General features: G+C 43.4%; 2 protein-coding genes and 2 long non-coding RNA genes across 6 annotated transcripts in view; 2 read left to right on the forward strand and 2 right to left on the reverse strand.

Moving 5' to 3' along the window:
* The window catches only part of reps2 (RALBP1 associated Eps domain containing 2), a 229,505-nt gene extending 228,374 nt beyond the window's left edge, over positions 1–1,131 (reverse strand). For all 3 annotated transcript variants that reach the window (XM_041211190.1, XM_041211189.1, XM_041211188.1), the window contains exon 1: positions 57–1,131. In XM_041211190.1, coding sequence (XP_041067124.1) covers positions 57–224 — 168 coding nt within the window. In that variant the 5' untranslated portion in view covers positions 225–1,131. The remainder of the gene's footprint in view (positions 1–56) is intronic.
* On the forward strand, positions 449–13,392 carry LOC121290584. Its single transcript, XR_005945846.1, has 2 exons — positions 449–575; positions 13,288–13,392. It is a non-coding gene; the product is annotated as an uncharacterized LOC121290584 (long non-coding RNA).
* On the reverse strand, positions 5,610–16,811 carry LOC121290583. The gene is made up of 3 exons (XR_005945845.1): positions 15,427–16,811; positions 10,469–10,657; positions 5,610–5,855 (listed from the first exon to the last, which is right to left on the reverse strand). It is a non-coding gene; the product is annotated as an uncharacterized LOC121290583 (long non-coding RNA).
* Positions 16,812–16,843: 32 nt separating this feature from the next.
* LOC121290582 (histone-binding protein RBBP7) overlaps positions 16,844–23,754 on the forward strand; it is a 40,150-nt gene continuing 33,239 nt past the window's right edge. The window contains exon 1 of the mRNA XM_041211191.1: positions 16,844–17,040. Coding sequence (XP_041067125.1) covers positions 17,016–17,040 — 25 coding nt within the window. The 5' untranslated portion in view covers positions 16,844–17,015. The remainder of the gene's footprint in view (positions 17,041–23,754) is intronic.

Below are 23,754 nucleotides of genomic sequence, written 5' to 3' on the forward strand. Positions count from 1 at the left end.
GCTCATCAGACTGCCGGAGTCATTGGTGTCATGAATGATATAGCTCCGCCGCTTACCTGGTGTAAAGTGTCTGGAGGGAGCTGAGAGGCTCGGAATAACTCGCCAACTTTCGTTCCGGCTGCAACTCTGCCCGTGGAGTCGGTGTCTGGCAGAGTGAATGAGAAAAGGTCGGAGTAGCGACTCTCCTCTTGCTCACTCAGAAGCGGAGCCCAGTCCCGGGACATTCTGCAGCTCTCCCGCTGCCCGTCACGGCTATGTACACACACACACACACCCCTAACCAACTGGGGCCACTTTTAAATGTATTTACTCTCTTCTCCCTCGCCAGCCACCGCCATTTCTTAAAGCAGCCGACCTGACGTCAGCGCCGCCCTGCTCTGCAGGATTTAATCCAGCTGTTTCTGCAGCTGCAGCCGAATCTCACACCCCCCCCGGGAGGGGCGCCCTGTACACGAGGATGGCGTTAATGTCTCCTACAAACCGGCGTCACTTTCAATCCCCCTCGGTGAGACCAAGTTCAGCTAAACATCTTGGAAACAATATTTGCATCGGGCGCCCTCGTTTGCCTGATCCAGGTGAGATGCTTCGCACACCCTGAACCCATTCAGGTCGGCACGTCAAGAGGGGGCGATGCAAATGGAGAATTTGGCCTCTTCGCTTCGGTATGAATTTAGCGGGGCTGTCCCGCCCAGTGGTCTTTCTGAAACCGGCAGCTCGCCCCACAGGAAGCGATGGGAGCACAAGAGATGTCACAGAGTTGTACAAAGGCTCCTTATAGCACAAACATTGGGCCATCGATGAATTGTTGCTGGAGTATTTCTTGGGCGTTCACATTCACTGGCTGGTCATTGCGGAAATCGCCTCCAATTACCAATTTAATTCCATTGCAAACATCTGTAAGAGCAAGGGTGGTCTCCTGTGATCAGGCAGAGACGCTTTGTGGGGGGTGGGGAGGTTTCAAGTGTACAAATTCAGTGATTTTTATCGCCGAATCAGAGATAGTCGTGTTCTTATTGAATTCAAGTGAATTGGTTTCCTGTGGGTCGGCAAAGGGTCCGAAGTTGAAGGGTTAACTCGCTCTGGTCAGGCCTGCTCAGCGTTTCCAGTGTTCTTTTAGTTACAATTTTGTTTTACATCGTAGTTGTTCTAAAGACGTATAAATGTTTAAGGAACACAAGTTAAATATGTTACAGCAACAAATTATAATTTAATGTAAAAATGTTGATAATTGCACCCTGGTTGCCAGTAAAGGTGAGGGGATTAATTCTAAAGGGTCTTCTACAATCTTTCTAGAAAAACCTGAGTTACGTAATCTCTTAAAATCGCATTATTTTGATATTAAACAATAATATTCTGAATAGAACGTTTTACTTTTTAAAAAAAATTTTGACACCGGCGTCCCCTGCTGCACGTCTCAATATATGAAAAAAAAGTGTATTTCCGAGATGATTCAGAAAGCAGCACTCAATCCTCCCCTTTCCCTGGTTGCTGACATGAGCTGGAACAAAAAGAAAACCAGTTAAAATGAAAGTGCCAGACATCCGAGCGAGAGCTGGACCGCAGCAAAATTTGGAAGAGGGTTTTTTTGCAGCCATGACCACTGACATTGGGAAATCGACGTCGAGTAACTTTTGAACCCACATAAAGTGTTACATTTGTTCTTCAGCAATGCACAAATCTAGTACAGTGAGATGTCTCTGAGAAACTTTCTTGCTTCACGGTGACATATGATCAAACACAATCAAGTTCATTTTACCATAAAGCTGATTTGTCGTTAACAGAAAATCCCCTTTACACCAACACTTTTAATTTCCCATTCTATTTCCACCACCTCTTCAGGAGAGCTGGGCTGACTTGGAATTCGTTAACCTTTATGTACAAAGGGTTGATGTTTTTTTTCTCTTATTTGCTGTCTCCCATTGCGTGTTGTTTCTCATTTCATTTCTTTGGTTGTACCTTTTTCAGATTTTCTTTCTTTACTTTAAAATATTTTGTCTATTTATTTATTCTATGTTAACGCTTGTTCTTATAATTTTTCTATTCAAATGCTCTCAATTTCTTTACTTCCCCTGTCCTGTGTTGTACTCTATGGTTCACTATTTCTAGGAGTCTGTTTTTGTTTCAAATTTTAATTTTTTTTATTGGCGTTCTCATTTTCTTGTTCCTTTATGCTCTTGTTTAATTGTTTCTTTCCTGACCTTTTTGTGTTTCTATTTAAAGGCACCTTTCAGTTTCTTACAGCACAAACAAGAAATAAATTAATTGCTGTATTTCAAAATGGCCATGGGCTGAGCTGGCCACAGCATTTTCAAACTGTGACAGTCATGGAATGTTAAAAGAAAGGAAAGACTTGCTTTTACATAGCATCTATCATGACCACAGGAGGTCTCAAAGTGCTTTACAGCCAATAAATACTGTTGAAGTGTAACCACTGTTGTCATGTAGAAAACATGGCAGCCAATTTGCACATAGCAAGTTCCCACAAACAACAATGTGCCAATTTTTAAAAGTTCATTCATGGGATGTGGGCTTCGTCGGCTGGGCCAGCATTTATTGCCCATCCCTAGTTGCCCTTAAGAAGGTGGTGGTGAGCTGCCTTCTTGAACTGCTGCAGTCCATATGGTGTAGGTACACCCACAGTGCTGTTAGGAAGGGAGTTCCAGGATTTTGACTGAGTGACAGTGAAGGAATGGCGATATATTTCCAAGTCAGGATGGTGAGTGACTTGGAAGGGAACTTCCAAGTGGTGGTGTTCCCATCTATCTGCTGCCCTTGTCCTTCTAGATGGTAGTGGTCATGGGTTTGGAAGGTGCTGTCTAAGGATCCTTGGGGAATTCCTGCAGTGCATCTTGTAGATGGTACATACTGCTGCGACTGTGCGTCGGTGGTGGAGGGTGTAAATGTTTGTGGTTGGGGTGCCAATTAAGTGGGCTGCTTTGTTCTGGACGGTGTCAAGCTTCTTGAGTGTTGTGGGAGCTGCACTTATCTAGGCAAGTGGGGAGTATTGCATCACAATCCTGACTTGTGCCTTGTGGACAGGCTTTTGAGGAGTCAGGAGATAAGTTACTTGTCGCATGATTCCTGGCCTCTGACCTGATCTTGTAGCCTCGGTATTTATATGGCTAGTTCAATTCAGTTTCTGGTCGATGGTAACCCCCAGGATGTTGATAATGGGGGATTCAGTGAAGGTAATGCCATTGAACATCGAGGGCGATGGTTGCATTCTCACTTGTTGGAGATAGTCATTGCCTGACACTTATGTGGCGTGAATGTTACTTGCCACTTGTCAGCCCAAGCCTGGATATTGTCCAGCTGCATTTGGACATGGACTGCTTCAGTATCTGATGAGTCTCAAATGGTGCTGAACATTGTGCAATCATCAGCAAACATCCCCACTTCTGACGTTATGATGGAAGGAAGGTCATTGATGAAGCAGCTGAAGATGATTGGGCCGAGGACACTACTCTGAGGAACTCCTGCAGTGATGTCCTGGAGCTAAGATGATTGACCTCCCAACAACCACAACCATCTTCCTTTGTGCTAGGTATGACTCCAATAAGTGGAGAGTTTTCCCCTTGATTCCCAATGACTCCAGTTTTGCTAGGGCTCCTTGACTCTGTCAAATGTGGCCTTGATGTCAAGGCCAGTTGCTCTCACCTCGCCTTGGGAATTTAGCTCTTTTGTCCATGTTTGAACCAAGGCTGTAATGAGGTTAGGAGCTGATTGGCCCTGGCGGAACTCAAACTGAGCGTCAGTGAACAGGTTATTGCTGAGCAAGGGCCGCTTGATAGCACTGTTGATGAGCCCTTCCGTAACTTTACTGATGATCGAGAGTAGACTGATGAGGCGGTAATTTTCTGGGTTGGATTTGTCCTGCTTTTTGTGTACAGGATATACCTGGGCAATTTTCCACATAACCGCGTAGATGCCAGTATTGTAGCTGCACTGGAACAGCTTGGCTAGGGGCACGGCAAGTTCTGGAGCGCAAGTCTTCAGTACTATTGCTGGAATATTGTCAGGGCCTGTAGCCTTTGCTGTGTCCAGTACCTTCAGCCATTTCTTGATATCACGTGGAGTCAATCAAATTGGCTGAAGACTGGCATCGGTGATGCTGGGGACCTCCGGAGGAGGCCAAGATGGATCACCACTCGGCACTTCTGGCTGACGATTGTAGCAAATGCTTCAGCCTTATCTTTTGCGCGGATGTACTGGGCTCCTCCATCATTGAGGATGAGGATATTTGTGGAGCCTCCTTCTCTAGTGAGTTAATTGTCCACCACCATTCACGACTGGATGTGGCAGGACTGCAAAGCTTAGATCTGATCCATTGGTTGTGGGATCGCTTAGCTCTGTCTATCACTAGCTGCTTATGCTATTTGGCACACAAGTAGTCCTGTGTTACAGCTTCACCAGGTTGACACCTCATTTTTAGGTGTGCCCGGTGCTGCTCCTGGCATGCCCTCCTGCACTCTTCATTGAACTAGGGTTGATCCCCTGCCTTGATGGTAATGATGGAGTGGGGGGATATGCCGGGCCATGAGGTTACAGATTGTGTACGAGTATAATTCTGCTACTATAGTATAATTCTGCTACTACTGATGGCCCACAGTGCCTCATGGATGTCCAATCTTGAGTTGCTAGATCTGTTCGAAATCTATCCCATGTAGCATGGCGGTAGTACCACACAACACGATGGAGGGTATCCTCAGTGTGAAGGCGGGTCTTTGTCTCCACAATGACTGTGCAGTGGTCACTCCTACCGATACTGTCACGGACAGATGCATCTGTGGCGGGCAAGTTGGTGAGGATGAGGTCAAGTACATTTATCCCTCTTGTTAGTTCCCTCATCACTTGCCGCAGACCCAGTCTAGCAGCTATGTCATTTAGGACTCGGCCAGTAGTGGTGCTACTGAGCCACTCTTGGTGATGGACATTGAAGTCCCCCACCCAGAGTAAATGCTGCACTCTTGCCACCCTTAGTGCTTCCTCCAAGTGGTGTTCAACATGGAGGCTCATCAGCTGAGGGAGGGTGGTACGTGATAATCAGCAGAGGTTTCCTTGCCCATGTTTGACCTGATGTCATGAGACTTCATGGAGTCCAGAGACAATGTTGAGGACTCCAGGGCAACTCCCTCCTGAGTTGTATACCACTGTGCCACCATCTCTGTTGGGCCTGTCCTGCCAGTGGGACAGGACATGCCCAAGGATGGGGACGGTAGTGTCTGGGACATTATCTGTAAGGTATGATTCCGTTGCTTGACTAGTCTGTGAGACAGCTCTCCCAATTTTGGCGCTAACCCCTAGATGTTAGTGAGGAGGACTTTGCAGGGTCGACAGGGCTGAGATTGCTGTTGTCATTTCCGGTGTCTAGCTCAATGGCAGGTGGTCTGTCTGGTTTCATTACTTTTTTGTGACTTGTCAACCTAGATCTTTGTGCTCAAGTTTTTAGAAAGGGACTTGGGAAATTCAGAGATAAAAATGCCACCAACCGAGCTATGGCTGACGCTCTAAAGACAAACATCTGGTTAAAAATGTACGGCAACTCTTTGAATTCTATTCAATTTGTTGGTCAGCTCACAGACAACTGTTGTACTGGAATTCATAAATTTGCATTTTATTTACATAGGCATGAACAATTAACAACTTGTATTGATATAGGATGTTTACATAGTGAAATGTTATTGGGCACCTCACAGGAGCATCATCAGACAGACATTTACATGGAGAATGGAAACTGTTGACCAAATGCTTAGACAACGAGGTATGGTTTAAGGAGCACCTTCAAAGGAGTGTTGGAGAGGTTAAGGGAGGAAAATCCAGTGCCGAAAGCGCTGCTGCCAATGGAAATTGGAATTCTGAAATTTAAAAGATTGAGTTGAGATATACTTACGCCACACAGAATAGATATGATTATCACAATAATTAGAATTTGCTATATGAATTAAATAAATATCTAACATATTCAAACTTCAGGGATGCTCAGATGAAGCTGCTGAATAGCTGATGTGCTATGAGAAAAGTTATTAGGGAAGCTTACAAGTAAAAGAATGTTTATTAAATACTTTGCTGTATTGTTTCAGACAAAATAGTACAAACCATGGTTTATTTAAACACGTTAAAATCATAAATTATTCTATAACATATTAAAAAGCACCTAAACTCATATTAAACTAATATCTTACACACGTTAGGTTATCGCTTGCATTTCTCAGCATCAATGTTTTTGTAAGGTCTAGCTTAGCAACTTCTGAAACAGTAGAAAGGGTAAACTGCTCCCAACCTTCCTCCAATGTTGTTTTGTAATCTGCCACCAGAGGGTGCACAACAGTAGCCCTGGGTCACTCGCTCCTCCCTTTTGGGGAGTACTGAGATTTTGGGCAATGACTCCACACACTGGTGTGTTTGAGTTCAGCAGCTCATGACATAAACCTGTGACATAGCACTCTGGAGCTTCAAATCAAGCGCTTACCAAATAAATAAACCCCTTCTTTGCTGCATTTGTGAAATTTAGCCAATATCTCCTCTAAATGCAGTTATAAGCATAGATTTTTATAAGGTACTTTAGGTCATTTCAGTATGGGAGAATAAACATCTCCCACCTTGACATGTCAACTTCAGTTAAGCAAATTATGTCCAGTGCTCCATTTATAGCTTCACAGAAGTTGAATGTCATGCTTGAGGATTTGAAGTAACTCAGCTCAGATATTTAAGACAGCTGGTCTGTAATGTACCATAAGAGTGCAACAAATCTAGCCTTAAACTAACACATGACTCTTCCCAAGAGGAATCCGGTTTTTTTTTTAACACCAGTAAATTATTCTTGATACTGAATCAAAAGACATTGCTCGTCTCATTCTTCCAACATTTTAAAGCAATGTTTTCATTATTTATTTCATCCTCACCATTCCTTACCCACAGGGAGAGAAAGATGACTTATGACTTGGTTTTTGTAAATGTTGCTTTACTAATGTTAAAGTGACATGAGCCAACTGTCCTGCTGGTGCTATCCCTTATGTGAAAATGCCTTCTCTCTATTCAACACTTGCTTTGTGGCACAGCTGAGGCTGAGGGCTATCAGAAATACCAAACCTCTCAAGCACCACAGCGAGGATCACAAGCTCAGAATGTGCAAGATCTGTGGCAGTATATCTGCACCCTATCACAGGCCTAAAAGAAAATGCTTGAAAATAGACACAATGGATGTTAAACTTGCCAGTAGGACTTGGTTCCTGCCATGTAATAAAAGATCTGGAATACTCCAGAAGTGTTGACATTTATAGCAGTTACATTTTCCCATCACTTTCACAGGCACCAGCAGCTCGCTGTTACTAGGTCCATTTTTCATGCTTGAGCCCAGCTGTTAGTGTCAACAGGTTATTTAATTATGCCTAGCCCAATGCAATCTTCTCTTCATTCAACATCCAAGCATACATTTTCTACTAGGATTACTGGGTGACTTATTGCACAGGAGCCACAGCCAGCCTTTTTCCTGTCTCACTCACTTGAGATCACTTTAGCATAATGTTAGCACTCTGATACACCCACCTGTAATGATCTAATACAGCATAAAGCAAGAATCAAATTCAGAACTTTCCTTATCTATGTATAGCTCAGTACATTTACCCAAAGAGTTATTAGCTGAACCGCAAACTTCCTTTTTAAAAAAATTTAGGTAATTTACAAGAAGTAGCATGATGTAGAGTTTCAATGCACTGCGCCAGAGTGCAGGATGTGGCCATTTGTTCACATACTTATTTTGCAGCTCAAGAACTGCTTTGACTAAGGACCAAAAGAATATTCAAATTGGGCAATACCTCAACCAGCCATACAACAGCATTGAGGTGGCTTGAGGTTACCATCATTACATCACTTCAAAGGTGGTGTGTGACGCATGAAACTGATGAACAAAAAGAGGAAACAGAATAATTGTAAATAACTTACAATTTACATTTTCAAAGTATACTGATTTTTAATAACTTTGTGGTTCCATTATTTCATTCTATCGTACATAATTGAAGAGGCTGTTCATGGTAAACTGTCATTATAAATTACATACGCAACTTTAAATGCTGAAGAGTAACAGTTTGCCTTTATGTAACTTTTTTTACTGTGGCAAAAAGTAACAAGGTGCTACATAGAATTAAATAAGACAAAATAGATGCCAAACCAAAGAAGGCTTAAGAGTAACTAAAAGCTTAGATAAAGAGGAAAGTTTTAAGGAACGTCAGGTCATATATTAATCAAACTAAAATTTCTAAGTTGACTATTGGAAGAAACAGGCCAAAGGAAGGTTCCCCCATTGGGTTCATTTCAGCCAGGCTGTGCTGTTGTTTTTATTGTATCCACTTGTCAAATGAGCAGCTTCTCCAACTTTTCTCAGTATTCCAGAAAGAGGGACAAAAACGGATTATATACCATTTATCATAAGTTTTTTCAATAGGATCATATTCCTTAACATCTGGAACCATGTATTCTCAACTGGTGCCCAACCTGAAACAATTTTATCAGGCAAGTGAGAAGTCTGCAACAGTTATGACAACTTCAATAATCAAATTGGCAATACAACAACCAGACTCTGAAGATGAAGAAATTAAAAGTGAGAATAATTTAACATAACGGTCTAGAGTTTCTGCTAGCTATAGCAAGCAATCATCTGAAATGGTACAAGAGATTGCAAAATTATAAGTACCAGTTACATTCAAAACTTACACTCAAGTTTCTGCAATCTTTTATGCTGGTTTAAAAATCCCAGTGTGCAAAGGCAACCTCTGTTACAAAATTGGCCATGCCCCCAGATTGAAATAATGAGGATGGTGTGTTTCCATCTATTACGCCTGGTTGAGGAGAGTGGTCAAACTGCACTTTTTTTTTGGCACACAGGCACTAATGTGATTATAGTCTTCCTGCAGTGATCAGCAATCATCACAGCAAGGTAAAGAAAGGCATGGGGCAAATAGCGGAGTTAAATTAAATCATACACATTCATAGTGGAGAAACATTTAAACAATTTGCATTGGGCTGGATTTAGCAGTCAGCGAAGAAGCAATGGTGCTCTCCAATTACCCCAATGAAAGCTGCCCACAAAAATCTAGCAATCTCTGTGGCCTCCCTTTTCCCAAAGTCAGTTTGAATCTGGCACTAAGTCAAGGTACTTTCTAGGCGTCCAGAAACAGTGATGTTATCAAACAGGATAGCAGCCAATCACTTTGACCTATCCTTACAGACAGCAAACCAGAAAGTAAAAAACACTGAATCTCTTCCCTTTTAATTTTAAATGTTTGTAGATAGCAAAATAAAGGATTGGGACATACACATGGCATTAAGTTAGAAGACAAGATACCATAAATAAACTTTAAAATTTATTCTAAAAATATGTGGAATTTCTTATCATAATGGAGAATTTGACATTCAACAAATATAAAATTAGTTTTTCAGGGGCAGTGCAGCAGTAATCATGAACTTAGTATGAAAACCCAGTTCCATCTCAATTCAACAGGATGTAATTTGTTCAAGGCCTTTTACAGCAAAACTAAGAATTTAAGAATTGAAGTCTTGTCAGTTCATAGATTTCCAATAAATTGCAGTCAGGGGATCATCAACAGCACCCCTCTAGAGAACCATAGAATCACTGAGGGCACCTTCTGGATTTCTGCATATAACTGCACAAGTGCAGATTCCAAAAGTTAATGGCGGTTTCCAGAGTTGTAATGACTATAAACACTGGCAGATTTGCAGTCATTAATACTGCTAAATGTGGGCTATTATAACCCTATTGTAATGCTTCCAGTTTCTGCTTTGGCCGTTTCTCATGGAATAAAAATCGACTAAATTCTGATCTCCAGTAGCCAGAACAGCACATTTTCTTGCTCTTCCGTTCCTGTGAGGTTAAACAGGAGAGTTCACCCACCTACTGACCTATTTGCAGTTCCTTCACTGTCAAGTGTACAGGCCCCACTTGAGTTAGGAGGAAATGGTAGAGGATTTGCCATCTATGCTTCATCAAAGCTGCAATCACAGCTTGCAATTCCCTGAAGGAGGACGTGAAGCCTTGATCAACAACCAGCACGGCAGAAATTAAGGTTTAAATTTTTATGGGTGTGGCTCATTCAGTTGTTGACGGGGGACGTGTGACAGATCCAGCATGGGGCAGTGGAGCCCAGCATTTGGCAGGTGACAGACACCCAGGCCACAGGGTTAATTCGTATTATTATATAGCTAACCTCCTGGTGTGATTAGTGCCACTCACATGGCACTGAAGGTCACTTGCAAAGACTCACAGAGCTATCTAAACATGGATTCCTCTCCCTTAATGTTCAGGTAGTGTGTGATGCCCAACTAGGAATCCTGCATGTAATGCCATGCATGCTGGTTCAACTCATGATGCATTCACAGTAAGGATATCCAACATATTCAAGCCTTATGCTTGGTTAATTGGGGAAAATGCTGCCATGGCAGATTACACATGTACCTGCAGTGTGGTAGAAGAATGTAGCCTCTGACTCAGCAATTCTTATGGCCGCCTGCTCCTAGGTCGGAGATGCTGCTGCCTACACTCCAGATTTGAGATCCTGAGCTGCTTAGTGCGGCCTGCTCTGTGCAGATGGCAGCATGTCTGCTGCTGCCACCCATGGAGGTGAAAGCATCAGCCACGTGGACCCTACAAGCCAACCCACCAACAAGTTCATCAATAGCTGTAACATAATAGCTGAAAGCTTAAGCATTTATTAATATACGCATTATTAAAATTAATTGAAACACTCTACACAGATTGAAACCACACAATATTGCTTTGCATCAAATCAGATAAATTAGGCCATGTGGTATGTTTTGCAGAGGCTTCAGTCTTCAGCATCACCCTGATGGAAATTTTATATGATCCCTCCTGACACACTTTAGACCCAATACCTGCTCCCAATCGCTTATTGATTATAACTGTTTATGCTGTTTTATTATGCAATTGAGTTTGGGTAGAAACTTGAACCTTAAACTTGAAATTTAAAAAGGGGAGGTGGTGGCATAGTAGTAATATCACTGCACTAATAATCCATCGGCATTGGCTAATGCTTTGGGGACATAGGTTTAAATCCCACCATGGCAGTTTGTGGAATGTAAATTCAATTAATAAATCCAGAACTTAAAGAAAAGCTAACCACAGCAATGGCAATCATGAAGTTTTTGTCATAAAAACTCATCTGATTCACTAATTTCCAATCCATCAGAAGTTACAGCCCCAAATTCCCAAACTGTTGCAGTACTATTAGCCTCCCTATTGCGGCAAAATAAACTCCACAATGCCAAATCGATGACACTCCTGTTCTAGTATCCATATTGACTTAACCACTTAACACAGTCAGCAACAAAGCCATTAGTGTTGAACCCAGAACGTTTTTTCATATTGTACCATTTATATAAAAAAACTCAATGTTAGTTGTTTAAGTTTAAAATAACTTCTTATTTCTCAACTACATGCCATCCCTCTGTGACATAATCCAAAGACACGATGTGAGATCCACACATCCTCTGTTGAAACCCAGCTGTATCTCAGCTTCATCTCTTGACTTCGCCACTGCTTCTGTGTTATCAATCATCAAGTCCTGGATGAACCACTATCTTCAGTCTCCACCATAAATTTTGTTTCCCAGCTACCAATTCTATCCCCCTCTATGGACACTGTCTCTGGCTGAACAAGACTGTTTGCAACCTATTTGACCAAGCTGAGCTTCTGATCCCATAACCTCTTCATCATAAACTACATGACTGCTACTTCTATGGTATAACCTGTCTCTGCCCCTGCCTCATCCCACTTAACTACTTAACACAGTCAGCAACAAAGCCATTAGTGTGTTGAACCCAGAACGTTTTTTCACATTGTACCATTTATTATAAAAAAACTCAATGTTAGTTGTTTGTTTAAAATAACTTCTTATTTCTCAACTACATGCCATCCCTCTGTGACATAATCCAAAGACACGATGTTAGATCCACACATCCTCTGTTGAAACCCAGCTGTATCTCAGCTTCATCTCTTGACTTCGCCACTGCTTCTATGTTATCAATCATCAAGTCCAGGATGAACCACTATCTTCAGTCTCCACTGAAACCTTTATCCATGCTACTTACCTCTAGACTTGACTATTCCAATGTTTTCCTGGCCAGCTCCCTATTTTCCAACCTCCACAAACTTCAGCTGATCAAAAATTCTGCTGTACATATCTTACCTCACACCAAGGCCTGTTCAACTTTATCTCAATTTTAAAATTTGTATTCATTTTCACATCCCTCCATTGCCTTGCCTCTCCCTATCTCTGTAATCGGAGAACACCACGCCTGAAAATTCCCCTCCAAACCATGCACCACCCTGACTTGGAACTATATCTCTATTTCTTCATTGTAGCTGGGTCAGAAACCTGGAATTCCCTTCCAAATAGCACTGTGGGTGTACCTACACCATATGGACTGCAAAAGTTTCAGAAGGCAGCTCGCCACCACCTACTCAAGAGCAATCAGGGATGGCCAACAAATGCTGGCCTTGCCAATGATGCTCACATCCCATGAGTGAATAAAAATAATCTCCTCCAACTGTCCGGGATCCGTACTCTTCCCCCTACTCTTGCCGCTTACCCAACACTGGAGACCATATCCTCCATCACTAGCTTCTAAGTTCTGGAATTCCCAACCCAACCTCTTAACTTCTCTTAGCTTTTCAGACGTTACTGAAAACAATTTCTTTGACCAAGTAGTTGACTCAGCCCTAATGTCTCTTTGGCTCGCTGTCACATTGTGCCTAATTTTACTAAGAACGTAAGAGGAAAGAACTGGAGTAGACCATGCTGTGCCTGAAGCCCGTTCCACCATTCAATACAATCACGGCTGATCTTCTGCCTCAACTCCATTTCCTGCCGAATCCCAAAATCCCTTGATTCCCTGATGTTAATTGTATAAATTAGGTTAAGTGTCAATGGGCAGAGGGGAGGGACACATTGAATAATAACTTGTGCACATATAAAGAGACATTAATTGACATTGGTAGTGGGTTGTTGAGTTAGGAGCTAAACATTTGTAATGTCTGACTTTGCGAATAAATCTAAAAACTGAGTAAAGATTGACTTCTGGTCTCCTTCTTCACTAACTGGCTATACGAAGTTTAACATGGTAGTAAAGAATGGTAGATGTTGGAGGCTAAGAATTTTTTTTAAGACAAAATATTACAATCCAAGTAGCTTTTGTGAAGAATGTCTGAAAGCAAGTGCAAATTATCAGGATGTGTTTATCTGTTTATGTTCTCAGAATCTGAACCTTATAACCAGTGGCAGAATGATGTCGATATGTGGACACGGTTACATCCCAAAAAAAAAGGGAACATGGTATGGCCTTGGCATTGTCACTTCCTAACAAAAGTAAAATCAGAAGCAAAATATCTTGTGAGCTGCAAACCTGTCAGTTGGATACTGAGTAAGGTTTGGTTTTTCTGTTAGATTTCATAAATGAAATTTACCACAATGATCTACTGGATATCTACAAGACATGGTCAGACTTTGATTTCAAAAGGCGGACAATTAGTCCACGGAAGAGGAATATACCATGGAATTTAACAGACTGTATAAAAGATTGCAAAAATTAAATTTGGAGATTCCTTGTTCAGTGCTAGCATTTAAATCACTGAATTGTGCTAAGATGTTGCAGATGGACAGATTCCTGGCCTTAACTGAACCTCAGTTAACAGAAAGGGACTCCCTTTCGGAGCAGGTATCGGCAGCCTCGAAAAAATTCCCAGGGAAGCAGTCATTTCCAGCAGCCTTAATGGCACAAATGGGACATTCCGTAGTGTCACAAATGGTGGAGGGCTCAATGATTGCAGAATTTTGAGATTGTCCAGATACTGGATGCGGATGGCAGTACAAAGGAAGAGTTACAGACAGAAGGAATGAGGATGAAAGCACTTTTAGCAGTTTCCGTACCACAGTAGATGACAGGATTAGAGCAGCAATAATAGGTGAATGAACCCCAGGAATGCCCGGGGAACAGTGAACAGGTGCTTCAAGTGTGACTCAAAATACCATTACGCGAAGAACTGCCCAAAGTAGAACAGCAGGATTCTCAAAGTGAAACATGAAACAGAGAATTTGGAGATTAAGGTGATGAGTGATAAGTCTGAAAGAATTGTACTAGTCACAGGAAGCTTTAGTCCAATGAGTGTGTCAGTCATGGATTCATTTAACTGTGCAGTGTTGAATAGTTGTTGCACCTCCACAGTGTGTGGAACAGATTGGTTTTTAGATTTATTCAGTAGTGAGGATCGATGTAAGATCAGGGCGAATGAAAGCTCTACTTGTTTGAGGTTCATGGATGACAACACATTGAGTCATTAAAAAGACTGGTGATTCCATGCAAAATAGTTAGAGCCAGCTAGTCTAGGTGCTTTGATATGTACTAATTTTGAGATGTAAACAGAGGGGTGGAGTCCATTTGCATTTTTTGAATAAAGCATTCAAAAAGTGGAGCCAAATCTGGCACCTAGCTAGCAGAGATCAAGCAATATGTTTATGTTACTAATAAAATTGGTACTATGAAAAGGGTTTTATTGTTAGAAGAGGTGGAGTTCAAAGAGCCTGGTGATACAATGAGAATTTACATTCAATGAGATGTGCTGGATATAATCGATAGCAGTTTTCGTGTGTGCAGGGCAGAGGTAATGTAAGATCAAAGCAGCTGCAAGCCTACAACTGTCTCCACAGGAACCAAAGTGAATAGAACCTCATTTTGAATTTGTACGGTGAAAATGCTTGCCTGGTGTCTCGTTAAGTCTGCAGTTGACTTAATGGGGATTAGTTTGGGAATTTGTTAAAAGTTATGATAGTAGTAATTTGTAGCCATGTTTATATAGTTAACTTGTGTAAATTAATAAAACGTTTAACTTAGTTTAATATAAAACTTCACAAGAACTGGTGGTCTGATTCCTGAATTTAGAGCTGCTTCTCAAACATACAAAAATACAAATATAGGTTATGACAATTGTATAAAGTTTCCCTCTGGTATTTTTAAATAACTTGGCTTTAACAACTGCTGGGTCATAATAGAATATTATTTTTTTTTAAGGAGTACTGGGAACCTGTTAATTGTATAAATGAAGGTTAAGTGTCTAAGGAGTGGCACTCATTGGATAGGGACTTCTGTACATATAGACACAACATCCATGGCCCAGTTTCCTTGGAGAAGGAGCACATGGTGTCCACTGGTATGCTTGAGGCTTTTGTGACCAGTGAGCACTGTTGGGGCTGGAGTGCTTTTTCAGCCTGGGAATGACATTTGAATTTTATTAGCTAAGTTTCTGTTAAAGTTTTTGTTTTTAGTTTCAGTGCCCCTTTAAGGGGCTGTCAAATTGTTAATTTAATTATTGTTTACTCAAGATTATAAAGAGACACTTACATCTATGTCCAGGTGTCCTTGGAGAGGAAGCACAGGTTGGCCGCTGGTACACTTGAGGTCTTTCACAACCGGTGGCCACTGTAGGGGCTGCAGCGCAGTATCACTTCCCATAATGTTTTAACTTAAGCTTCCTTTGACATTTTTGTTTTAGTTACAGTGCCCCTTTAAGGGCTGGTTAATTAGTTTGTTTTATTAGTTAATTGATGCTCAAAAGAATATAAAGAAACACTTTTTGATACAGGCAGTGGGTTGTAGAGTTAGGTTGTAGAGTGGGTTGTAATGTCTCACTTTATGAATAAATCTTAAAAAGTAGGTAAAGGTTGACTTCTGGTCACCTTCACCGTCTGGCTATAAGAGATTCAGCACAAGACACCAAAGTCACTCTCAGCCTTAAATCTGTTCAATGATGGAGCAGCCACAACCCTCTGGGGTAGAGAATTCCAAGGAAGTAACAACCCTTTGAATGAAGAAATTTCTCATCTCGGTTCTAAACAGCTAGCTCTTTATCCTGAAACCATGACGCCTTGTTCTAAATTCCCCGGCTGGGGGAAAATGACCTCTCAGAGCCTACCTTATCAAGCTCCTTCAGAACCTTCTACATTATAGTCAGATTACCTCTCGTTCCTCTTAAATTGCAGGGTACAGGCCCAGTTTACTCAGTCTCTCATCATAGGACAACCCTCTCATGGCAGAAACTAACGTAAGTGAACAGTCGCTGTACCTCATCGAATGCAAGTATATCCATCCTTAAATGTAGAGGCTAAAACTGCACACACTACTCCAGGTGTGGCCCCTGCACATTTGTTTTTTTAAACTTATTTATTCTTGTACGCCAATCCCCTTTCAGTACAAGGCAAGTGAAAGTGTTTTGTAAATAAACTTGGTCCAAATGGTCCTGCTGAATTGCTGGAAGAGGGTTGGCTGGCGGAATTGTGACAACGCACGTCCGGCAGGACGGAGGTTCCCCCTCTAGTATGATGCACCGCACACACACATTTCTCAGGACAGCCTGCTTAAAAGATAAAAGCACGAACGAGCCTGGTCCAAAAGCAAGTGGATCGCAAAGAGCTGCATCTGTAACCGGCGCTGCCTGAGGGCGATAGGTGGAGAAGGTCTCGGTCCAAAATGTCGGGGGGGTGGGGGGAGGGGCGCGCCCTTCTTCTTCATCACACAACACAACTCTGCGCGGCCACTTGCCCCACCACCCACTTAAAATGGGTGTGGGGTGAGTCGGCGGCCCGGTTGGGGGGGTGTGGGGGTCTCTTTCTCCGACAGAAGACACTCCCGTCAACTTACACCCCGGGGAAGCAGATGCAGAGCCAGAGCAAAGCCAAACGACCCTGGAGACAGCGCCTGCGCACTGCCCCGCGTACCCCGGCGCGCGGCGGAGTTGTTGGGGGTGGCCGTTGTGCGCAGGCTCGGGAGCCAGCGTGACCCCCGGGGCTACGGCGCCGGCGCAGTGGGGGTGAAGTTTGTGGCGCGGGGGCGGTTGGAGAGTGAGCGCGGGATCGATTGTTCGGCTCGGCTTAAATCATTTAAAATTAAACCGTGAGCAGCAGCAGCGGCGGCCGCAGCAGCCTCCGTTCCGTATGGTGAGAATGGCGGATAAAGAGGGTGAGTGTTCCCCCCTCCCCCCCAGTGTATGTATGTATATATATATATATATATATATATGTGTGTGTGTGTGAGAAGAGAGAGAGCAGCTTGGTATGGGCAGACCGGGGAAGGGGGCAGCAGCTCGAGCCGGGCCCTGCCCCTTCGCCCTCACTCCGAGGGGCTGGAAGCGGCCGCCCCTGGGTTGGGGGTTGGGAAGATGCAATGTTTTTGAGAGAGGTTTGGACACGGTTCTGTGGGGAGCAGCGGGCAGTGCCCCCCCCCCCCCCCCCCCCTCCTCCTCCTCACGCTTCGATGTAGGAGGGCCGGTCAGTCCTGCAGAAACTTGTGTGTCGCAACTTGTGAAGGAGTCCGAAACTCTTCATCTCCCCCCCCCCCCCCCCTCTTGAGGGGGGGTCTGATGGTCAGGCGTAGAAAAATAGCGAAGAAAGCAGGCTGCTGAGAATGTGCTTAGATGGAGCAGCTCAGGTGAAGAACGTAAGTGTGTGTTTTGAGGGGAAGCTGGATCAGCAGCACATGAGGAAGAAAGGGAGGGAGGGTGTGTTGGGGGTTTAGAGACAAGAGGAGGTGGGAGGAGGCTCACGTGGAGCGTGGATACAAACCCGTTGGACTGAATGGCCTGTTGGGATCTTGGATGTTCGAAGTAACTTGACACGAAGATAAGCACAAAACACCTTCCACTTTTTTTTTTAAAACAAAAAGATTCTTCGAAGTGCCCTGCATTAACTTGTAGGTATGGATGGATCCTACAGCATTCCTCATACACAAGAGTGGTTTAATCATCTCAAACAGAGATTCTCAACCTTTAGGCTTCTCAGGCCTACACCACCCCCCCACCCCCTCCTTCCCTCCCTCCTCCCCTCATGCATCATTTAAAAAAAATTCCGTGGTTTTTTCAGTATAACAATGGGCCATACAATTGAATATCCATATTGATTATTTTTTATTTTTCTAAATGTGAAATTAAATGGCTCCAACTCATTCATTGTTTTGAAAGTGCAGCCCCATCAGCCACAAACCTGCTGGATCAGAGACCAGACTGGAAAACACACTCCCTCGCATCCATGATGGAGTGCCAAGCACCAATTGTTTTTTTCTGGCAATGTCTGCGCTGCCTGAGGCATTGCTGCCTTTCCCTTGTGGCAGTACATGAATGGTTTTTGGGAGCTTCTGTGTGGCCAGTGTTTAACAAATCCCAAATATCTATTTGACAAAACACCTGCCAGGTGCTTGACTTTTCCCAGCACAGCGCTGCATCCTGTCACTAAATGGTGTGTTCTGATTGGACAATGTTAATGTCCATCAAAGGGAAGGGTCAGACCTTTCATGCCCATCTGCTTTTCTATTTGATTTGTCGCAGCAGACCCATTTTATATTTAAAACCACTTTGGTGATTTTTTATTCAGTTATGGGATGCGGGTGTCACTGGCTAGGCCAGCATTTATTGCCCATTCCTAATTGCCCTTGAGAAGGTGGTGGTGTGCTGCCTTTTTGAACCGCTGCAGTCCCTGTGGTGTAGGTACACCCACAGTACTGTTAGGGAGGGAGTTTTGGCCCAACGACAGTGAAGGAATGGCAATATATTTCCAAGTCAGGATGGTGAGTTACTTGGAGGGGAACCTCTAGGTGGTGGTGTTCCCATGTATCTGCTGCCTTTGTCCTTCTAGATGGTAGTGTTCTTGGGTTTTGAAAGTGCTGTCTAAGGAGGTTAGGTGAGTTTTAGCAGTGCATCTTGTAGATGGTATATATTGCTGCCACTGTACGTCAGTGGTGGAGGGAGTGAATGTTTGTGGATGGGATGCCAATCAAGTGGGCTGCTTTGTCAAGTGAATGGTATCAAGCTTCTTGTGTTGTGTGAGCGGCACTCATCCAGGCAAGTGGGTAATATTCCATCATACTCCTGACTTGTGCCTTGTAGATGGTGGACAGACTTTGGGGAGTCAGGAGGAAAGTTGCTCATCGCAGGAATCCTAGCCATGACCTGCTCTTGTAGCCACAGTATTTATATGGCTAGTTCAGTTTCTGGTCATTGGAGTCCCCAGGATGTTGATAGTGGGGGAATTCAGTGATGATAATGCCATTGAATGACAACGAGTGATAGTTAGATTCTCTCATTGGAGATGGCCATTGCCCGGCACTTGTATGGCTCGAATGTTACTTGCCATTTGTCAGACTGTGCCTGGATGTTGTCCTGATCTTGTTGCATTTGGACATGGACTGCTTCAATATTTGAGGAGTCATGAATGGTGCTGATCATCGTGCAATCATCAGTGACCTTATGATGGAAGGAAGGTCATTGATGGAGCAGCTGAAGATGGTTGGACCAAGGATACCACCCTGAGGAACTCCCGTGGTGATGTCCTGGAGTTGAGATGATTGATCTCCAACAACCACAACCATCTTCCTTTGTGCTAGGCATGACTCCAACCAGCGGAGAGTTTCCCCCCCCGATTCCCATTGACTCCAGTTTAGCTAGGGCTCCTTGATGCCACACTCGACCAAATGCGGCTTTAATGTCAAGGGTAGGCACTCTTACCTCACCTCTGGAGTTCAGTTCTTTTGCCCATGTTTGAACAAAAACTGTAATGAGGTCAGAAGCTGAGTGACCCTGGTGGAACCCAAACTGAGCGTCAGTAAGCAGGTTATCCAAAACAAAAACAGAATTACCTGGAAAAACTCAGCAGGTCTGGCAGCATCGGCGGAGAAGAAAAGAGTTGACGTTATGAGTCCTCATGACCCTTTGACAGAACTTGAGTGAATCCAACAAAGGGGTGAAATATAAGCTGGTTTAAGGTGTGGGGGTGGGGTGGTTGGGTGGGGGGAGAGAAGTGGAGGGGGTTGGTGTGGTTGTAGGGACACACAAGCAGTGATAGAAGCAGATCATCAAAAGATGTCAACGACAATAGTACAATAGAACAAATAGGTGTTAAAGTTGGTGATATTATCTAAACGAATGTGCTAATTAAGAATGGATGGTAGGGCACTCAAGGTATAGCTCTAGTGGGGGGGTTTTTTTTATAATGGAAATTGGTGGGAAAAGGAAAATCTTTATAATTTATTGGAAAAAAAAGGAAGGGGGAAACAGAAAGGGGGTGGGGATGGGGGAGGGAGCTCACGACCTAAAGTTGTTGAATTCAATATTCAGTCCGGAAGGCTGTAAAGTCCCTAGTCGGAAGATGAGGTGTTGTTCCTCCAGTTTGCGTTGGGCTTCACTAAAACAATGCAGCAAGCCAAGGACAGACATGTGGGCAAGAGAGCAGGGTGGAGTGTTAAAATGGCAAGCGACGGAGGTTTGGGTCATTCTTGCGGACAGACCGCAGGTGTTCTGCAAAGCAGTCGCCCAGTTTACGTTTGGTCTCTCCAATGTAGAGGAGACCACATTGGGAGCAACGAATGCAGTAGACTAAGTTGGGGGAAATGCAAGTGAAATGCTGCTTCACTTGAAAGGAGTGTTTGGGTCCTTGGACGGTGAGGAGAGAGGAAGTGAAGGGGCAGGTGTTGCATCTTTTGCGTGGGCATGGGGTGGTGCCATAGGAGGGGGTTGAGGAGTAGGGGGTGATGGTGGAGTGGACCAGGGTGTCCCAGAGGGAGTGATCCCTACGGAATACCGATAAGGGGGGGTGAAGGGAAGATGTGTTTGGTGGTGGCATCATGCTGGAGTTGGCGGAAATGGCGGAGGATGATCCTTTGAATGCGGAGGCTGGTGGGGTGATAAGTGAGGACAAGGGGGACCCTATCATGTTTCTGGGAGGGAGGAGAAGGCGTGAGGGCGGATGCGCGGGAGATGGGCCGGACACGGTTGAGGGCCCTGTCAACGACCGTGGGTGGAAAACCTCGGTTAAGGAAGAAGGAGGACATGTCAGAGGAACTGTTTTTGAATGTAGCATCATCGGAACAGATGCGACGGAGGCGAAGGAACTGAGAGAATGGGATGGAGTCCTTACAGGAAGCGGGGTGTGAGGAGCTGTAGTCGAGATAAGCAGGTTATTGCTGAGCAAGTGCCGCTTGGTAGCCCTGTTGATGCCCCTTTTTATCACTTTACAGATGATCGAGAGTAGACTGATGGGGTGGTAATTGGCTGGGTTGGATTTGTGGTTTTTATGTACAGGACATACCTGGGCAATTTTCCATGTTGCCTGGTAGATGTCAGTGTTGTAGCTTACTAGAACAGCTTGGTGTTATGGCACAGCGATGGTAAATGCTGTGCTGCTTAAATCCCAGTGGGAAACTTGAAACAGCCGCCACAACTGATTTGCAATTTGTATTTTATTTTGAGATGTGTGCCTTGAATTCAGTAGTAAAAAGTATACCAAGACTTCAGTTTTTTTTACAAAACTATATTAAACATTTATTAAGTAGAAAAGATTTAAGCACGAACACGTTACTACCATAATAAGCCCTAACTCCCCTAATTAATCTAGCTCCCAGTTACACTTCTATTAAGGCAACAGTAAAACAAAAATAGATTTCAAGAGACCCAGGCAAAACACACAAATACCCTGGACAGTGATATTCAAAGTGAATTTTCTTAGCTTCAGTTCCTGTGGACAGCAGTGGGCTGGAGAGTTTTCGAATGTCTTCTCCCTTTCACATAACCTAATCTCCTTTATACATGTTTCTCCATTTTAATGCCAACTCCATTATTCCCATATGTTTTTGCAACTTCATTTTTCTCCTAATATGAATCTTTTCATAGTATTCATAATATCAGAAACCTTTGGGATAATAAACACACTGTTTGACTTAGCTTCTTATGACTAGGTGTAGCATCTTACACCTTGAAATTCAAACTAACCTAGTTTATCTAAAAATGTAAATGTTCCTCACCCCTCACATTCTAAAACTTTAGCCATGTTTCCGTATTTAGCATTTCAAACCTAACTTCCCTTTTGATAACTCTAAAGCTCCAGACCAGCTGCCTCCAATTCCGTTACGTTCCCCACACACACACATTCACACAGAGAAACTAATCCAAACCCCACTATTAACCTACCTTTACAATAAATCACAATATTATGAAAATTATTATAATTTGATGACATTGGCTAAGGGCGTAGCAAGTTCTGAAGCACAAGTCTTCAGTGCGATGTCATTTTAATTTAAAGTAAGCTTAATTTCACTTGAAGCCAGTTCTCACTGTTATTTTTAATCCACTCTAGACAGCATGAGGGATGCTTTAGGTGATGTCCTGTTGGTACTGCTTCCCCTCCCAACACCTGCCACAATCTCTGTGGAGGCCATGGGTGGCCAATAATGAGTGAGGGAGAAGGGCACTGAACATTCTGGATCCCACTGTGTGGCTTCGCTTCAGGGGAGCATTGTGGATATAAGCCTAGTCTAAAGTGGTGTCGCTGTCATGGGGCAGGAGGCAGCCTGGATCCAGCAAGTGGAGCTTTTGCACACAGGAACAGTGGCTCCTTCTCTCCCTCCTCCCACTGTTCACCTCATCTGCCATGATTGGACTTATTAACCTTTTCATAGATCCCTATTGTGACCTCCTGTTTTTGAAGATGCTTTACTTTATAATGCAGCTCACTGAGCAGGAATTGCAGTGTGTAGTGGTCCTATTTGTGCTGATCTGTTGCAGTGCGAGGTGCTTAGATTTGTTTTCTGGGTGGAATTTTGCTTCTGAGTTAATTGCTACTGTAGGTCTAATTTTTGGGAGTGAAATATTGGAATCATCTTTTCAGCTAGCTGTCAGTTTAAAGAACTAATGCGTTTGTATAGTGTTTTTCATGTCCTTGGTATGTCCCAGACTGGTTTACAGCCAAATAAATGATTTTGAAACGTTGTCACTGTTGTAATGAAGGAAACTGCAACCAATGCACGCACAGCGATCCCTCCCAAACAGCAATAAGATAAGTGATCAAGTTGTTTGTTTCAGGTGTTGATTGACGGTGACTGGGAGAATTCACCTTATAAAATAACCCATGGTGCTATTTAAAATCTGTCTGATAGGGCAGACACGTTTCAGTTTAACAGTTCATCCAAAAACAGCACATCTGACAATGTAGTACACCCTTCAGTACTGCTTTGTCATGTCAGCCTGGATTATGTGCTCAAGGGTGATGATGAAATTTGAAAATAGGGATATGAGTCTTAAAATCAATTTTATGAGGGTTGGTGAGCCACTGGAGCTTGGCAAGACAATGGAAATGTAGAAATGAGCAGATGGTTTGGACATTTAAAATGATTTATGATGTTTTGAAATGGGGAGCCTGATTAGGAGAGCATTTAAGATAATTGAGTCTCAATGTAGCAAAGGTATGGGTAGGGTTTTGGTACGGCGAATGAAATTGATGAGCAGAGAAGGGTTCAAGTTTTTCTGAATACACTCTTGTGAACTGCTTTAGAGCCTTTTCTTATGCCAAAGGCGCTGTATAAGTGTAAGCTGTTACACAGAAACATAGAAAAATAGGAGTAGGTCATTCGGCCCTTCAAACCTGTTCTGCTATTTGATATGACCCGCTATCTTAACGCCATACTCCAGCTCTCTCCCCAAACCTCTTGATGTTTTTAGTGTCTAGAAATCTATTTATTTCTTCCTTAACTATATTCAGTGACTTGGTCTCTACAGCCTCCTGTGGTAGAGAATTCCACAGGTCCACCACCCTGAGTGAAGAAGTTGGTCCTCATCTCAGTCCTAAATGGCCTACCCCATATCCTGAAATTGTGACCCCTTGTCCTAGACCCCCTCAGCCAGAGCAAACATTA

This window comes from Carcharodon carcharias, chromosome 18, assembly GCF_017639515.1.
Source record: "Carcharodon carcharias isolate sCarCar2 chromosome 18, sCarCar2.pri, whole genome shotgun sequence".
Taxonomy (NCBI): Eukaryota; Metazoa; Chordata; class Chondrichthyes; order Lamniformes; family Lamnidae; genus Carcharodon; species Carcharodon carcharias.